This window comes from Mya arenaria, chromosome 11 (assembly GCF_026914265.1).
Source record: "Mya arenaria isolate MELC-2E11 chromosome 11, ASM2691426v1".
NCBI lineage: Eukaryota > Metazoa > Mollusca > Bivalvia > Myida > Myidae > Mya > Mya arenaria.
In genome coordinates, this window is record NC_069132.1 from 58,768,897 (window position 1) to 58,784,293 (window position 15,397).

At 34.7% G+C, this 15,397-nt stretch overlaps 1 protein-coding gene across 1 annotated transcript; it reads left to right on the plus strand.

Annotated features, from left to right (window-relative positions):
- The first annotated feature begins 928 nt into the window (after window positions 1-928).
- Window positions 929-15,096, plus strand: LOC128208649 (hephaestin-like protein). Its single transcript, XM_052912197.1, has 8 exons — window positions 929-1,002; window positions 8,783-9,030; window positions 9,779-9,991; window positions 10,143-10,285; window positions 11,262-11,264; window positions 12,849-12,999; window positions 13,784-13,976; window positions 14,913-15,096. Exons 1-8 carry the CDS (start codon window positions 929-931, stop codon window positions 15,094-15,096), a joined length of 1,209 nt encoding a protein of 402 aa, XP_052768157.1.
- The last annotated feature ends 301 nt before the right edge of the window (window positions 15,097-15,397 follow it).

Here is a 15,397-nt window from a genome sequence, read left to right on the forward strand (position 1 = left end):
CTTACATATTTAGGACGCACAGGTTCAAATTAATTGTTAAACCAACCATACCTGGTTTGATGTATCGTACATTTCAAAAATACTTCACGGACATAAAATATACGAAAGAAAAACCCCACTCCAAATTTCGTAGCGAAAACTTATTTATTTTCTAACCTTATCCTGTGTTTCAAACAATATCAAACCATTTTGCAAATCTGTTAACCGAAACATGCCAAATGCGTTCCCTAATCTTGAGTCCTTATTAGTCCTTATAATAAGCCCCTGTTTACCGCAAACCATAAGGGGAGTGATTCAGCCTTTTCTCATCACACTCCACAAGTATTCACCCCACATGATGATTTAGAAAGTTTTCGCATTATGTTTTTTATGTTATAGTAAAAATGACGATTTTTTAGTGAATGGCGATGCAAATAGTTCTGGCTTGGTAATTGTTCATTCCGTCATTTCGACTGCAACATATATGTTTTTTACGTGTTTGTTCAGTAGGGTTTGTTTAAGGAGCTTCGTGCGACAGAATTTCAAAAAAGTTCCGTATTCTGGTTTAAATCATACACAATAGAAATGATACAAGAACTCTCTTTGTTGGAACTCCATAAGCCCTCTGTATACCACAGCAATATTCTTTACAATAAATTACAATTGTTAGTTTACTATAATTTTGTATTTAAGACCGCATAAGGATTCTGTTTCTGAATTAAATGCTACAATCCTTTCAGTTTAATGTAGATCAAGATTTGATATGTTCGAATACCATTTTGAAAAAAATGGCAAATTAAGTATGGCGATTATTTAAAAGAAAGCTGATTTCTCAGAGAAACACCCACATACTGATATTGTATATACCAGGCATTACTTTATTTGACTTGGCCTTAACGGAAGCTGTTGGTGTTAACTTTGAATATATATGATGAAGTCAATAAGGACGATGCGCAGATTCATCGTGGAAGTGAACTGGGATTATGCTCCGTCAGGACGAAACCTTGTTGGACCTGATACTTTGTATGTAATTAACAAGTGCCGATCTTCTTTGTTTGTTTGTTTGTTTGTTAACTGTTGTCTGTTTAATTCTTTTCAATTTGGTGATTTGTCCTAATATTGAATTCGTTTCGAAATGATAGATACACGATTTATTAATTCTTTTTATGCAATTAGTATACATATTAAGCAAATATTTGAAGAAGTAATTGAGTAAACATATTTCTAGACTTCTTCTTAAGTTAAATTTATCATTCAGGTTATTGTAGACTTTTAAGATTTTATGTAATAATTTAAATTTATGGTCACAGCTGTAAACAAATCACAACCCATTTCGTATCTTGTCCCGTTTATCGGAATAATCAAATGAAAATTATTGAATGAAGAGAAATAACAGAAAAATGTTTGAGACAAAAAATGAAATCAACCATTTGTTTTCAGTATATACGATTTAATATAACAAATATTTCAAGTTATTCCTTTAAGGATAACTTTCGTTATTGGTATCTTTGTAATCCATTTAATTAATGGTGCTCTATAACCATATTGCGAGCAATTGCATGACGTAACATATTATACTGATCTGATTGGCCGCAGTGCGCGCCCTCTACAAAGCACATGGTTATACAGGCCTCTTTGCTCCGACCATCGTATGAGAAAGGTCAGCCTTTTGCAGCTCTATTATTTTTTGTTTTATTTTTATTTGTTTTGAATTTCATCTTTAACAATCTGGCAAATACATAATTTAGTTTTATAGTGGCATTTTTATCTTACAGTCAGCGATAATAAATACTTTTTTACGAGTCATCATGCAATTGAATTTTAGTACAGAAAGTGTATTTTTTTTCGCGTACTGGTAGTAGCTCTTTTGCTTCAAATTCTAGACTTTAACAAAATGAACTTATTTATTCCTCCATTGTTTTAAGTGTATTAAATGTTTATCTTTGTTTCTGTTTTAATGTGCCAATTATGCTACGTAGCGTTTAATGAAAACTAAATAATGTCCGTCAATCATTAAAATATCCACTCAAGGGTCATCGACTGACGCTTTCTTTAATTACGCGGCTATCTTTTTAGTTCGCAAGATATACTTGAAATGGCAGAGACATTCGGCTTGGGGCTTCTCAAAAATCGATTATGAATCAGTCATCAGCAAATTTAGCGAGAACCTTGCCCAAAAATGCAATTAGTTTAATTTTAGAAAGTGCACACGATATCATTGCAACTACGTGCTTGATTTGTAACTCAGTTTAACAGCTAGTGTCGAGTGACTCTTATGTAGAAACACCAATGACTGTGTTATATTAGTCCGGCATATTCACTCGTTAATACAAGAATAAAATATGTAATTATGATACGATGAAACCATATTGTTATGTCAGTGATCTGCGTACTAAAGCATATAGTGTTAACTCGTATTTTACAATAATAATGAAAAATTACCTTTTTATATATAGTCCAGTTTGTTAATATATATCCGTCATTTAATGTTATCCAAGAAAGAGTTTATTTGCAATATAGCACAACACTTTAAACTCTTCTTTGGTTAAGTAATAACATACCACACTATAAATAATATTGAATATCTAGTATCATTCTTGTTGTAAACAATTATGTAAACAACCCGGCACCGTTTCAATATCAACGTACATACGCAAAGTACAGTTATTTATTATTATTCATGTATATATATGTCTGTATTGAACTTAAAAGTTATAATCGATATGCACATTCCAGTTTAATCCAGCTTGACATCTGATACACTTTCTCATTGTTTTTGTCAAAACACGAACTACCTAACAAAACTTGTAAAAAGCGATTTGCACGATCTTTTTAAATTTCAAAATCAGAACAGTTAAACTGAGGGTGTTAACAGGTGGTTCATTAAAAAAGGATTCAACATTTTTCAAAGGTTTAGACAAACCCACACATGTTAATGTTCCTAAAACTTTAAAAGTTGGTATTGACATGATTTGTCTTTTTTTTTTTTAGAGAATAGCACTGTTGTACTTTTCATATTAATCACAAATGTAAGCTGTTTGAAAATTGTCGATATGATAAATGTTCTGCTCCTAAAATACTTGTCATGGTATCTAAATAATTATGTAGATGGACTAATTATGTCTTCATCAAATTACGAGTGTCTTTAAATCGTTATACATCTATGATAATGCAACACTACATATCTGATATTTAGTTTATTTATGACTAGTTTATTACTTGTTTTCTACCTATTCATTCCTTTATTAATTTATCTATCTTAAATCGTTGTCAAAAAGCTGTGCGTATTGTTGACCAAATGGTCTTGTTTCAACAGTTTTTCTAATTATTTCTTTTATACAAATCTCGAGTGACTTCAAAGAAACGTATTTTAGTAGAAGAACTTATTGGGTAGACAGTACTTTGTCGATATTATGTATCCATAAGTATATGTTCGTTACTATATTATTTATCGTTTTAACGAGTTGTACAGGATCCTTGGCCGATATCTGAAGAAGGAAGTGGTTCAAAATATTCGCAGTATACGAAATAAACTAAAATACATTAATGCATTAATGAACAAAAAGGAGATTAATATACATGTATCATGTTTTACTGAAACCCAGCTTCCAAATGAAGTTTTAGACTAAACTGAAAAACACCTTCTCTGGTGGGATAACATTTCGGGACATATTTGAAACTAGCCTATAAAGAGCCCTTGAAATTTCCTCACGATTAGTAATATATGGTACTTTGAATGAAATGTCTTAACTAGATATAATAAAATCACTTTGACAATTACGACAAAATATCTCAAATTATTTATTATTTACCGATAAAGATAAGCCCCTAATGAATATTTGGCATAATTTAACAATTGACAAAATTAAATGAAGTGGGGTTACCTCCGTTCGAATTATGGTCTGCTGAAACTGTTAGCAATTCCAAAATAACAGAACCAGATATAACCGATAAACTCAGTAATCTAGATATAAAAAAGCAGCTGAACGAGATTGAAATAAGCCACTTTATACTAAGAAATACTCCGAATTCAAGACAAATCAACGGCATCCAACTACAGATCAAGATCATTAATATGCTGTTTTAGATCGGACAGTACTCAAGTATATTTGTAACCATTTAGTAAGAAACAAACCTATTTTTAAAATCAATCGGAATTTCTTCCTGGGCATTTTACCATGTACCAACTTATAGACATATATCATCAACTACGTAGTACATTATAATGCGTGTTGCAAATTACTTACTGTGACGCCAGCTTCATATATTTATACTATAGCCATGATTGAATTATTTTACTTTAAAGTGCCTTGTATTGAAACACTTTTGTGCAAGAAACAAACACAATAATAATCATGCAAAAAACAGATTTGAAATCAATAAAATACTATTTGTTTTAACTACATATATACAATGGTAATTATTAAGGCCGAAACGCTTCAAGACTTGTATTGTCACTATATACGCTATGCAAGGTTTGTCGTGCTATGCTATGTCAACAACCAATGTACGCTATATTTGTATAAGTAATAAATCATATTGCTGCAAATCTATCGCGTCGCCATGAAAACGCCAACCAAATTAAAACTTATAACTTTTCTGACGCTACATTAGCAGTGCCTTAGCTCCTTGCAATATATGATGAAGTTGGGTATAAAGCAGAAATGCTAAATTCAGTATGCAATGCTATGTTTGCATGCCGGAAAGCTTCAAGACTTGAATTGTCATTATATACGCTATGCTAGGTTTGTCATGCTATGCTATGCAACAACAACCACTATTCGCTATATTTGTATATGTAATAAATCATATTGCTGCAAATCTATCGCGTCGCCATGAAAACGCCAACCAAATTATTGGCAGGTGACACATTTACTAAATAAATTCTAAAGCTACTTTGGCCCGGCTTTAGCTCTTTGCAATATATGATGAAGATGGGTGAAAAACAGAAATGCGAAATTCAGTACGCTATGCTATGTTTGCTGTGCTATGCTATGCAACAACAACCACTATTCGCTATATTTGTATATGTAATAAATCATATTGCTGCAAATCTATCGCGTCGCCATGAAAACGCCAACCAAAGTATTGGCAGGTGACACATTTACTAAATAAATTCTAAAGCTACTTTGGCCCGGCTTTAGCTCTTTGCAATATATGATGAAGATGGGTGTAAAACAGAAATGCGAAATTCAGTACGCTATGCTATGTTTGCTATGCTATGCTATGCAACAACAACCACTATTCGCTATATTTGTATATGTAATAAATCATATTGCTGCAAATCTATCGCGTCGCCATGAAAACGCCAACCAAATTATTGGCAGGTGACACATTTACTAAATAAATTCTAAAGCTACTTTGGCCCGGCTTTAGCTCTTTGCAATATATGATGAAGATGGGTGTAAAACAGAAATGCGAAATTCAGTACGCTATGCTATGTTTGCTGTGCTATGCTATGCAACAACAACCTCTATTCGCTATATTTGTATATGTAATAAATCATATTGCTGCAAATCTATCGCGTCGCCATGAAAACGCCAACCAAATTATTGGCAGGTGACACATTTACTAAATAAATTCTAAAGCTACTTTGGCCCGGCTTTAGCTCTTTGCAATATATGATGAAGATGGGTGTAAAACAGAAATGCGAAATTCAGTACGCTATGCTATGTTTGCTGTGCTATGCTATGCAACAACAACCACTATTCGCTATATTTGTATATGCAATAAATCATATTGCTGCAAATCTATCGCGTCGCCATGAAAACGCCAACCAAATTATTGGCAGGTGACACATTTACTAAAAAAATTCTAAGGCTACTTTGGCCCGGCCTTAGCTCTTTGCAATATGTGATGAAGATGGGTGTAAAACAGAAATGCGAAATTCAGTACGCTATGCTATGTTTGCTGTGCTATGCTATGCAACAACATCCATTGAACGCTACATTTGTATATGTTATAAATAATATTACTGCGTATATATCGCTTTACCATGAAAACACCAACCACATTATTGGCGGGTGAAACATTTAGTAAAACTTTCCTGAGGCTACATTGGTCCGGCCCTTGCTCACGAATTGCAATGTATGATAACGATTGGCACATAATAGAAATGCGAAATTCAGCCTTAAATCTTACAAAATGCTTCATAACGTAAATTAGATTCATATATGCTATCATATATTCATATATATTTGCCAATTGCTATGCTCGTCTTGGAAAAGCCGTCATAAAGTCATTTTATTATGTGCATAACACATTTATTGGCGCATTTGATAACTGCAAGTTCTTTTTTTTTGTAACATTTCGTGATGCCAAGCCAAAAAATAAAAAAATAAAAAATAAAAAAATAAATAAAAAAATCTAAAATATTTGACCATCTCATTTAGGTTTATTATTTTCTGCGTGTTTTTTTTTTTTTTTTTTTTTTTTTTTTTTTTGGGCAGATCGGCTTCCGCTACCTCAGCCTCTCATTGGCGATTGGCAACTCTCAAATAACATTTAATGGACAATTTGTGGTATTTATATAGATTGGTCGGATCTGATCATAGATATACCGTGACAGAACCGTTGATATTTTACCGACATTTCGTCCGAGCCTTGCCCATTATTTCCCAAACATAAGATAAAGATAATAAAAATGAAATAAATATTGAAAGGGCTATGCTTTTCTTGAATGTAATGATGGGTAATAGAATATCCACTACGTGCTCCCACTTGTTGCTGCTCTGCCTCTGATATTAAGTATACCAATAATTCAAGTTATTCCTTTAAGGATAACTTTCGTTATTGGTATCTTTGTAATGCATTTAATTAATGGTGCTCTATAACCATATTGCGAGCAATTGCATGACGTAACATATTATACTGATCTGATTGGCCGCAGTGCGCGCCCTCTACAAAGCACATGGTTATACGGGCCTCTTTGCTCCGACCATCGTATGAGAAAGATCAGCCTTTTGCAGCTCTATTATTTTTTGTTTTATTTTTCCCACCCTCCCAAAACCCCAAACTTCGTCTACATACAGGCATATATACTTAATGAATGATACTGGTTTCGATACATGTGTTCTGCTTGCTTCCTATATATATTTTCAGTAAATCCGGAGATTGACTCGAGGTTACGATCCAATCGTTCTGCACATCTCGCTAACCATTAGGCTTTCCACCTCACGCCGAAGTCCAGCTGATGATTTCAATACTAGATGTGCTGCAAACCTATTGTGTTAATTTGTTTGGTTTTTTTAACATTCCATTATTTCGATGTTGGTTTGTGTTGTTGTTTTTTTTTTCACTGGTAAGGCTCTGACGATTAAATAGCAATCATACCTAGCAGCTAAGTATTCAGAGGGAGTAGTATACCGCTTTCTCAGCATATTCGTTGCTCGGCGATTGGCAACTCTCAAATAACATTTAATGGACAATTTGTGGTATTTATATAGATTGGTCGGATCTGATCATAGATATACCGTGACAGAACCGTTGATATTTTACCGACATTTCGTCCGAGCCTTGCCCATTATTTCCCAAACATAAGATAAAGATAATAAAAATGAAATAAATATTGAAAGGGCTATGCTTTTCTTGAATGTAATGATGGGTAATAGAATATCCACTACGTGCTCCCCCTTGTTGCTGCTCTGCCTCTGATCTTAAGTATACCAATAAATACGCTTTAGTCAGTTTAAGTATCAATTTAATAATTTGTCTCACTATAAGTTATTTGGTTAAATATAATTTTATGTTTTTATATAATAGCTTTGGTAAATAGATATTTAATAAGGCGTAATTTCACAACAACACGTCGTCAAACGTATTTTTTACTAATCTGTTGTTAAAGTTTCTGCTACGATAATCAAAGAGCTTATTTTGAATACGCACTGCCGTTACATGATGGTCGTTCAAATGGGATTGTCAGCTGTGGATTAACACGCCAGACATTTCATCAACTAGGACCACACATAGTCCGCAATTGTCATTAGCACATACCTATTGCATAATGTTCAAACTTTCTTCAGTTTGTAATTTAAAATATATTTTTGATATAAAAGACCAGGTAAAAGCAGATTACTGTTTTCTAGAACCATGTGTGGCCTTATCACATTGGCAAAAACCGTCTATACTGCTTCATATTCAGAAGTTGATATGGATGTCAATTTTGTGGTATCTATAGTGTTCGATTTCGTGTCAATAATCTCAATTCAGGTGAATTTAATCCTAATACAAATTATATCAGTAAAGATAAAGAATAGATTATCGGTAACGCAATACTCTTAACTAACTAAATTTTAATATTTAAATGATAATAGTAAGAAATAGCAAATAGCTAATCGGTTTGGTGAAATGTGATTTAATTGCTATGACTTGTGATTCGAGAATTGTATTGAGCGCAAGAAATACTTATTTTTATATCCATATAAAGTACTTGTTAATGCAATTTTAATGTGTTCGTTCATAAAATATATGTGTACGTAGTTTTGTTTTAAGTTCTTTATATTGTATATTAATTAAAATTATAAAATGAATACGTATATCGCGGTCGCCCGAAGAGGGGGTCTTAACTTTAAGATATTTCTTAAGTTCTTTGTAATTCATCTATTTTATCAATGATTTTTAGTTTTAGTGACTTCATTTTTATAAATCATATTTGTTAGAAATATTGTAATTAGCTTGTATATCGCATTTTATAAGGTATGTTAGCAGTTTATAACATGTACATCATCATTTATTTATATTGTATCGTTACAGTTTATAACATATGCATCATCATTTTATATGGTATCGTTACATGATCTTCCAGCACATCCCGACGACTTATTGAGAACCGTGATGACCAAATAGGCAGTGTCTACCGCAAGGTGCTTTACCGCGAGTACACGGATGAGACCTTCACTCAGCAAGTGCATGTTCCAGACTGGATGGTATATGTTGGACCTTTTGTGAAAGCGGAGGAAGCTGATTCGGTCAAAATCTTGTTCAAGAACATGGCTTCCAAGGGAAACTTCTCCATTCATCCACACGGGTTTTTCTACGACAAACGAGGAGAAGGTAAAGCATTCATGTTTTTCCGTGAACTTATTCTCTTATGTCGTATCATTTGCACACACATGCAAACATATGTTGTGTGAGAATTTAAGCCGACTAAACACAGTACATTTCCTCTGACATCTTGGGTTTATCCTGTTATGCAATCAACCACCATGTACAAAAACAATGAGTACGTATTAGCGCAGAGTTGCCATAAATAGTACAGTACATATGAACTCGTGTATATGTTGGTAGTTTCATAGTTTTACCAGCTGTGTTAACACACTTAATGTTAAAGAACCTATATATGTAATTATATATATATATTACACTTGCTTTAATATTAAGATTGTAAATCAATATTTAGATAAAAAAACTACAAGTCCAAATCAATGTTTTATCATACAAATGAACGCAATTTGTTAAAAAAGTAGTCAAGAAACTGTTCGTGGAGAAAAGAAATGAGTACGCACTATGTGAATATGTAGTTTTAATGCGAAGCAGCATACAATAAATATTCAACTGTTATTGAATAAGAATAAGATACGTCGCTAAAATATAAAGCATTCATATTACCTTATATCTAAATAGGTATTTAACTCGAATGTATTTTTGATGATAAACATGGCATAATGATGAAAACATCTAACATAAGTCGTCCATTGCAACAGGCCGGAAAGAGTTAGGTTTAGATAATACATCCATTTATTAGTATTTATTCATTCCATTCTACTTTATTCTTTCTTTCTTATTTTCTGTCCAAAAACAGGTGCCCGTTACGAAGATGGAACATCCGGAGCTGATAAGGTTGACGATGCAATGAGACCTGCCGGATCCTATCTCTATATCTGGAACGTAACGAAGAGACACGCCCCTACGGCCGACGACGACGCCTGTGTACCGTCGGGAAACCATGGACACACTAACCCAACTCGGGACATTGCTTCTGGATTGGCCGGAATCGGGTTTATCTGCAAGAAAGGTCTGTGGTTGATTTCCTCACAGTACACGAAATATGTATATTATTTGAATAAGATAGAATCAAACTTTTTGTTTAATTCACATGATTCCGTTCGCTGTTCATACGTGTTTGGTTTATTACTTTTCATAATGAATTGTTCCGTTTGCTGCAGGCACGCTTGATGTCGATGGAAAACGTAAAGATGTCGACAAGGAGTTCGTTGTATACGTCGATATCGCTGACGAAAACAAGAGCTTTTTCTTTGAAGAAAGCATTCAAAAATGCAGACAACCAGATGCTTGCCAGGCAAGGGCTGTAAGTATAGGAAATGTCGTTCGTTTATCGGTTTTATACTATGAATATTTGTAAAAACTCAGATTGAAATGAATGTGTTGCAAGCAAAGCTGTTTTCTTAAAACCATAATATGATCAGGTACTTTATTTTGGAAGTATTCATAATGCATATGTTTACACACCTTTCAAGCAAAGCCCATCTCACCTTAAAAGCATTCGCTGTTAACATTCTGAGACCATTTATCATTTCATTGAACAGCATCTCAAAAAATGTTTGCTTTATGTAAGGATGCTGGTGATGAAGATTTCGGACAATCAAACGAAATGCACCATATAAATGGCTATGTCTACGGCAACCAGCCCCCTTTCAAATTGAGTCCCGGAGATCGAGCGGTTTTCTACGTCATGTCATTGAATCTTGCGAGCCACATCATGAGAATAAGTGGATATACCATGATTATAAAGCACAGGCGTTAAGTTATATTTCTGATCAAGAAACATAATTTGATACACAACTATTGGTTAACAGAAAAAAATAAATGCGGAATGTAATTGAGTTCGTTAAATATATCGGTAATGATAAAACAGAGTTAGAAAAATGTTTTTGAGTACCTAAACCAATCATTAACTTCGTTACTATGTGTTTGCAGAACAGAGTACGCATTGGTCAACTCGGCGAGTTTTCTCAGCGCGTACACAGTGGCCTGTCATCCTGGCCATTGGCTTCTTTACTGCCGAATCCTCGACCATGTAATTGGTAGGTGATGTATTGATGAAGCTATTTCTGATTTTTTATGGTCTTTGCGCTGGCTATTTAGAGTGTAGATCTTTCAAAAGATTTTCACGTGTAATTGACAGGCTAGTCTAAGCTAGTATTGCCGTGATTCAGAAACTTGTGTTTCATGGAAAACACCCACTGTTTTGGAATTATTGTTTGTAATATAAATAAAAGTGCTGTATTTTTTTAACATTAAACAACTATGCTTTTCCTTTTCAGAGGGTATGCTTGCTTTCGTGGACGTTTCAAATAAACCAGTACTTTCGGAAATCGCTTGTCAAAGTCGAAGCCACGGAAGGATACGTAAATATTACCTTGCCCTAAAAGAGATCATATGGGATTACGCACCAGGACTCACTCCCGACAAGTAAATTGCTTTAAGAAGTAGTTCGTTTTAATAATTCGTATTCCCTGGCCTTGTCTTTAAGCGTTCGTCACATAGGTCATATTCATGCAAACATCAGCAGCATCCGCCTTACGATATAAGGCATATGCACGAAGATAGTGTAACAGTATTATGCTTGTTTGACGGTTAAATGATGTGAATGTTCTTCAAATACCATGTATCCATACCCTGTAAAATATTCGTTCAAGTTAGGTTTTAGTTGCTGTACATGAGCACGGTGTCGGAAGAAATCAAGTGGTTTTTACAGACGGAGAACAAGTTGCAAACCGTGCATGAACTCAAACTGAGCAACTCCACATTTACCACGTCGGTAACAAGGGGAGATAAGGAAAACCACTCTGGTTTTACCGGTCCTAATATTAAAGGCGAAGTAGCGGATACAATTTTGTTTGAACTTAATAATAAAGCTTCCAGAGAATACTCATTTTTGGCCGGAGGTGTGTCAATGTCCAAGGAAAATGAAGGGGCCGTGTACAAACAAAGTGTTGGAGGTGAGTCCATTAACATGTATTAATTGTGGTTTAAAAAGAGATAGAACATGTACATTATCACAGCACAGTCAGGTACATTTTTATGAATAAAACACTACTTTCAGTTAAAACTTACCTTGTATTAAACACCAAAATCACATACAACTGACATATACCTTGATTATGTTGCATTCTATTATATAGTAGATACAAGCGTATATGTATATTGTTCACCTTTAAGCAACAACGTCAAGTGGAGCAACCGTTGAACCAGGAGCGACCTACATGTATGAATTCTTTGTTTCCTCGATTAATGCTCCGACAAAGATCGACTCCAGCTGCCTGACATACATCTAACGCTCCGCTGTAGACTTAGAAAAAGATTTCTACAGTGGCCTTTTAGGCCCTATGCTTAAATGTAAACGAGGAAAGCTCAACAGGGCTGGCAGACAGGTTCGTTCCTATATGCTCGCTTTAGAGCTTTATTTAAGCTGTCTTTCATTACGCAGGAGAATTTTGTCTGACAATAGTACATAATTCGTTTTGGCAAGTGTATATGCTCATTCCTTTGGATTTGATATAATATTAATAATTAAGTTAGTTTTTCAAATGATCTGTATACTTGTTTCCTCCAGGCGGATACTTAAAACCTTAAGTTCTTTTAACAACAGATGTCTACCAATAAAACTGAAACATTAGAGTATGTTGTCTTATACTAGTCCTAGTTTGTGTTCATCTAGAATCAGCGTCTTGCTGAAATAAAACTAAAACAAACGTGTTTTAACTATTTACTGTGTTCTATTGAATATAGATGACATATGAAGAGAATTGTGCATTGTAATGTTTATTTTACATTGGCATTGATTTACTAAAGCCTCGCATCAGTTTCTGGAAAAAATCTGAACATACAGATAACTGGTATGTTTTCAGAGACGCGTTGACAGAGAGTTCTTCTTAAACTTTCTCGTAGTTAATGAAAACCTGTCCCATTATCTGACCGAGAACATCAACATGTTTGCGACCTCCCCCGCAACTGTCGATCCTGAAGATGAAGGTTTTCAACTTTCTTACAAAATTAGAGGTATTTTTTGTATGGATATCATAGTTGTTTCTGTAGTTTTCATTGTATTTATAACACCAATAAATAAATAGGTGGAATGTATTTAAATTTAACAATTTAAAAACGAGTGCGTTAGAAGATTGAGTGAGTGTATTCCGATTACCAGCTAACAAACTGCACCCCAAAGACCTAATGCAGCGTCTACTTCCCTTTGCATTATATACAAACTTCTCTGCTAGTCACTGGATGAACACTGCGAAGGCGATTAATTGCATTCATGTACATTTATTTTAGCCATCAATGGTTTCACATTTGGAACTTTACCTGGACTGAACATGTGTTATGGAGATCAGGTCACGTGGCATGTGTACACGTTAGGGCCTGATATTGACAATCACCATGTGACCTTTGAAGGCAACAACTTCATGTTCGACGGCATGACTATTGATACAGTGTCTGTTTTGCCGGGGATGTGGCAAAATGTCCGCATGATATCCGACCAACATGGTCAAATCTAGTCTATAGGATCTGATCGACGAACGTTAAATCGTTTTTTCGAATCAATATTTCTGAATAATTATTATATTTCCAAACAAAAACGTTTGATTGGTTTGTTCATAACACGTTAAACTGGTTTCATCGTATAGTTATTTTGACGCCACGAATGATTCTTAATTGTTGGGGATTAATTACATCATGTGTACAGAGCATTCTTGTTCAGCATACATTTAGTTTCATAATTACCACTTTCATTTCTATATATAACTTAGTTGTATGGTATGGTATCTAACACACTACATTACAGGACGATATCGGTTACGTTGTGGTCAGCTAGGTCTGAAACAAGAAGGAATGTTTGCTTTGTATAACGTCAATTCATGTGGGAGGATTCGTATCCAACCTGGCCGTTTGCCGAAAGCAGAGACCACACCTCGGTATTACATCGGAGCAGTATATGTGGAATGGGACTACGCGCCGATCAAAATTCATCCTACGAGGTAGGTTTGTCATTCTTTTTTATTTTACTAGTTTTCAATTAAACGACAATAAGTATTCTACGGTATTTAGTTTTATGTGAGTATTTCGTATATTTATACATAAGGGAAAAACCTTTGTTATAGTGCATAATTGGCATATGAATGTTATTGCGTGTATGGTAACATAATATTGTTCTGGTTTACCTAAAGTTAATTGAACTGATTACGTTTCAGTCCCAGTTTCATTTACGTGCGAAACGGATCTGACTTTGTTGGCACAATTTATACTAAGACCGTGTTTCGCGAATTTACTGACAACACATTCACACAGATGAAACCTCACCATGTGAACCTCGGCGTAATCGGTCCATTCATACGTGGAAATGTCGGAGATACCATAGAAATACATCTGAAAAATATGGCAACTTTCCCATTGAATATAGTCCCTAAAAATCTACCTTTCGCAGATGGATCAGTAATAAACCGTGCGTTGCCTACAGATCCAGGCAAGGTAAGAATATATAGATATTCTATCCCATATCGCTCAGGTCCCAAAAGAAAACAGCAAAAATGTATTGGAACTATATATACTTCACGGGTAGATCCGCTTAAAGATGCACATAGCGGTCTGATTGGTCCAATGGTTATATGCAAGACAGGAACTCTTGATCAAGATGGTCAAACGACTGATAGCATTAAAGTAGAGTTTGCAACAGCTTTCTTCATTTTTGACGAAAATCTGAGCCACCACAGTACAGCCAATTTCGCAGCAAGGGCTCCGGCTAGAGTAGACGTTGCGGATCCTGATTTCATGCAAAGCAATCTGTATTATTCAATAAACGGATACATTTATGGAAACTTGAATGGCCTTGATATGGAGGTAGGACAGAGGAGCGCTTGGTATGTCTTGGAATGGGTATGGATGACGACATCCATACAGTGCATTTCCATGGACAGTTATACGGAGAACAAAATAAAGATCCGCGGGGACGTCCTCGAGGTTTACGCGGGAACGTATGAGACGGTAGAAATGAAAGCGTACAATCCGGGCACTTGGTTTTTTCATTGTCACGTGAGCACACACGTGGAAGCTGGCATGGAAGGCGCATACAGAGTTATTCCTAGATTCACCAACCAGTGACTTGAAGGTTTTATTGTATATATGTATATAGGATTAGTTGATAGTGTTGTATTTTCGTTACTCTCAATAAACATTTCAATTAACCCCATATTTGTCGCTTTTAAATGGTGCTTCCGTAGAATGTCAGTAGCGGGATGGGTACATGGGATTTTTTTTTCAATAGAAGTAAGAATATATCATATAATATCATATGAATGGTGATGGAAATATTTTAATATTTCGAAGACAAACATCAATCTTCCAATATATGATCAACAAAGCTCATAAATTCAGCATGTTCATGAACTTGATAGAAAGAAGG

What these genes read in the sequence shown, in the direction of transcription:
- LOC128208649 (XM_052912197.1), top strand. Translation starts at nt 929, where the DNA reads ATGCGCAGATTCATCGTGGAAGTGAACTGGGATTATGCTCCGTCAGGA. An exon ending in CTACGACAAACGAGGAGAAG is followed by an intron (nt 9,031 to 9,778) that starts GTAAAGCATTCA and finishes GTCCAAAAACAG; the next exon opens with GTGCCCGTTACGAAGATGGA. An exon ending in CGGGTTTATCTGCAAGAAAG is followed by an intron (nt 9,992 to 10,142) that starts GTCTGTGGTTGA and finishes CGTTTGCTGCAG; the next exon opens with GCACGCTTGATGTCGATGGA.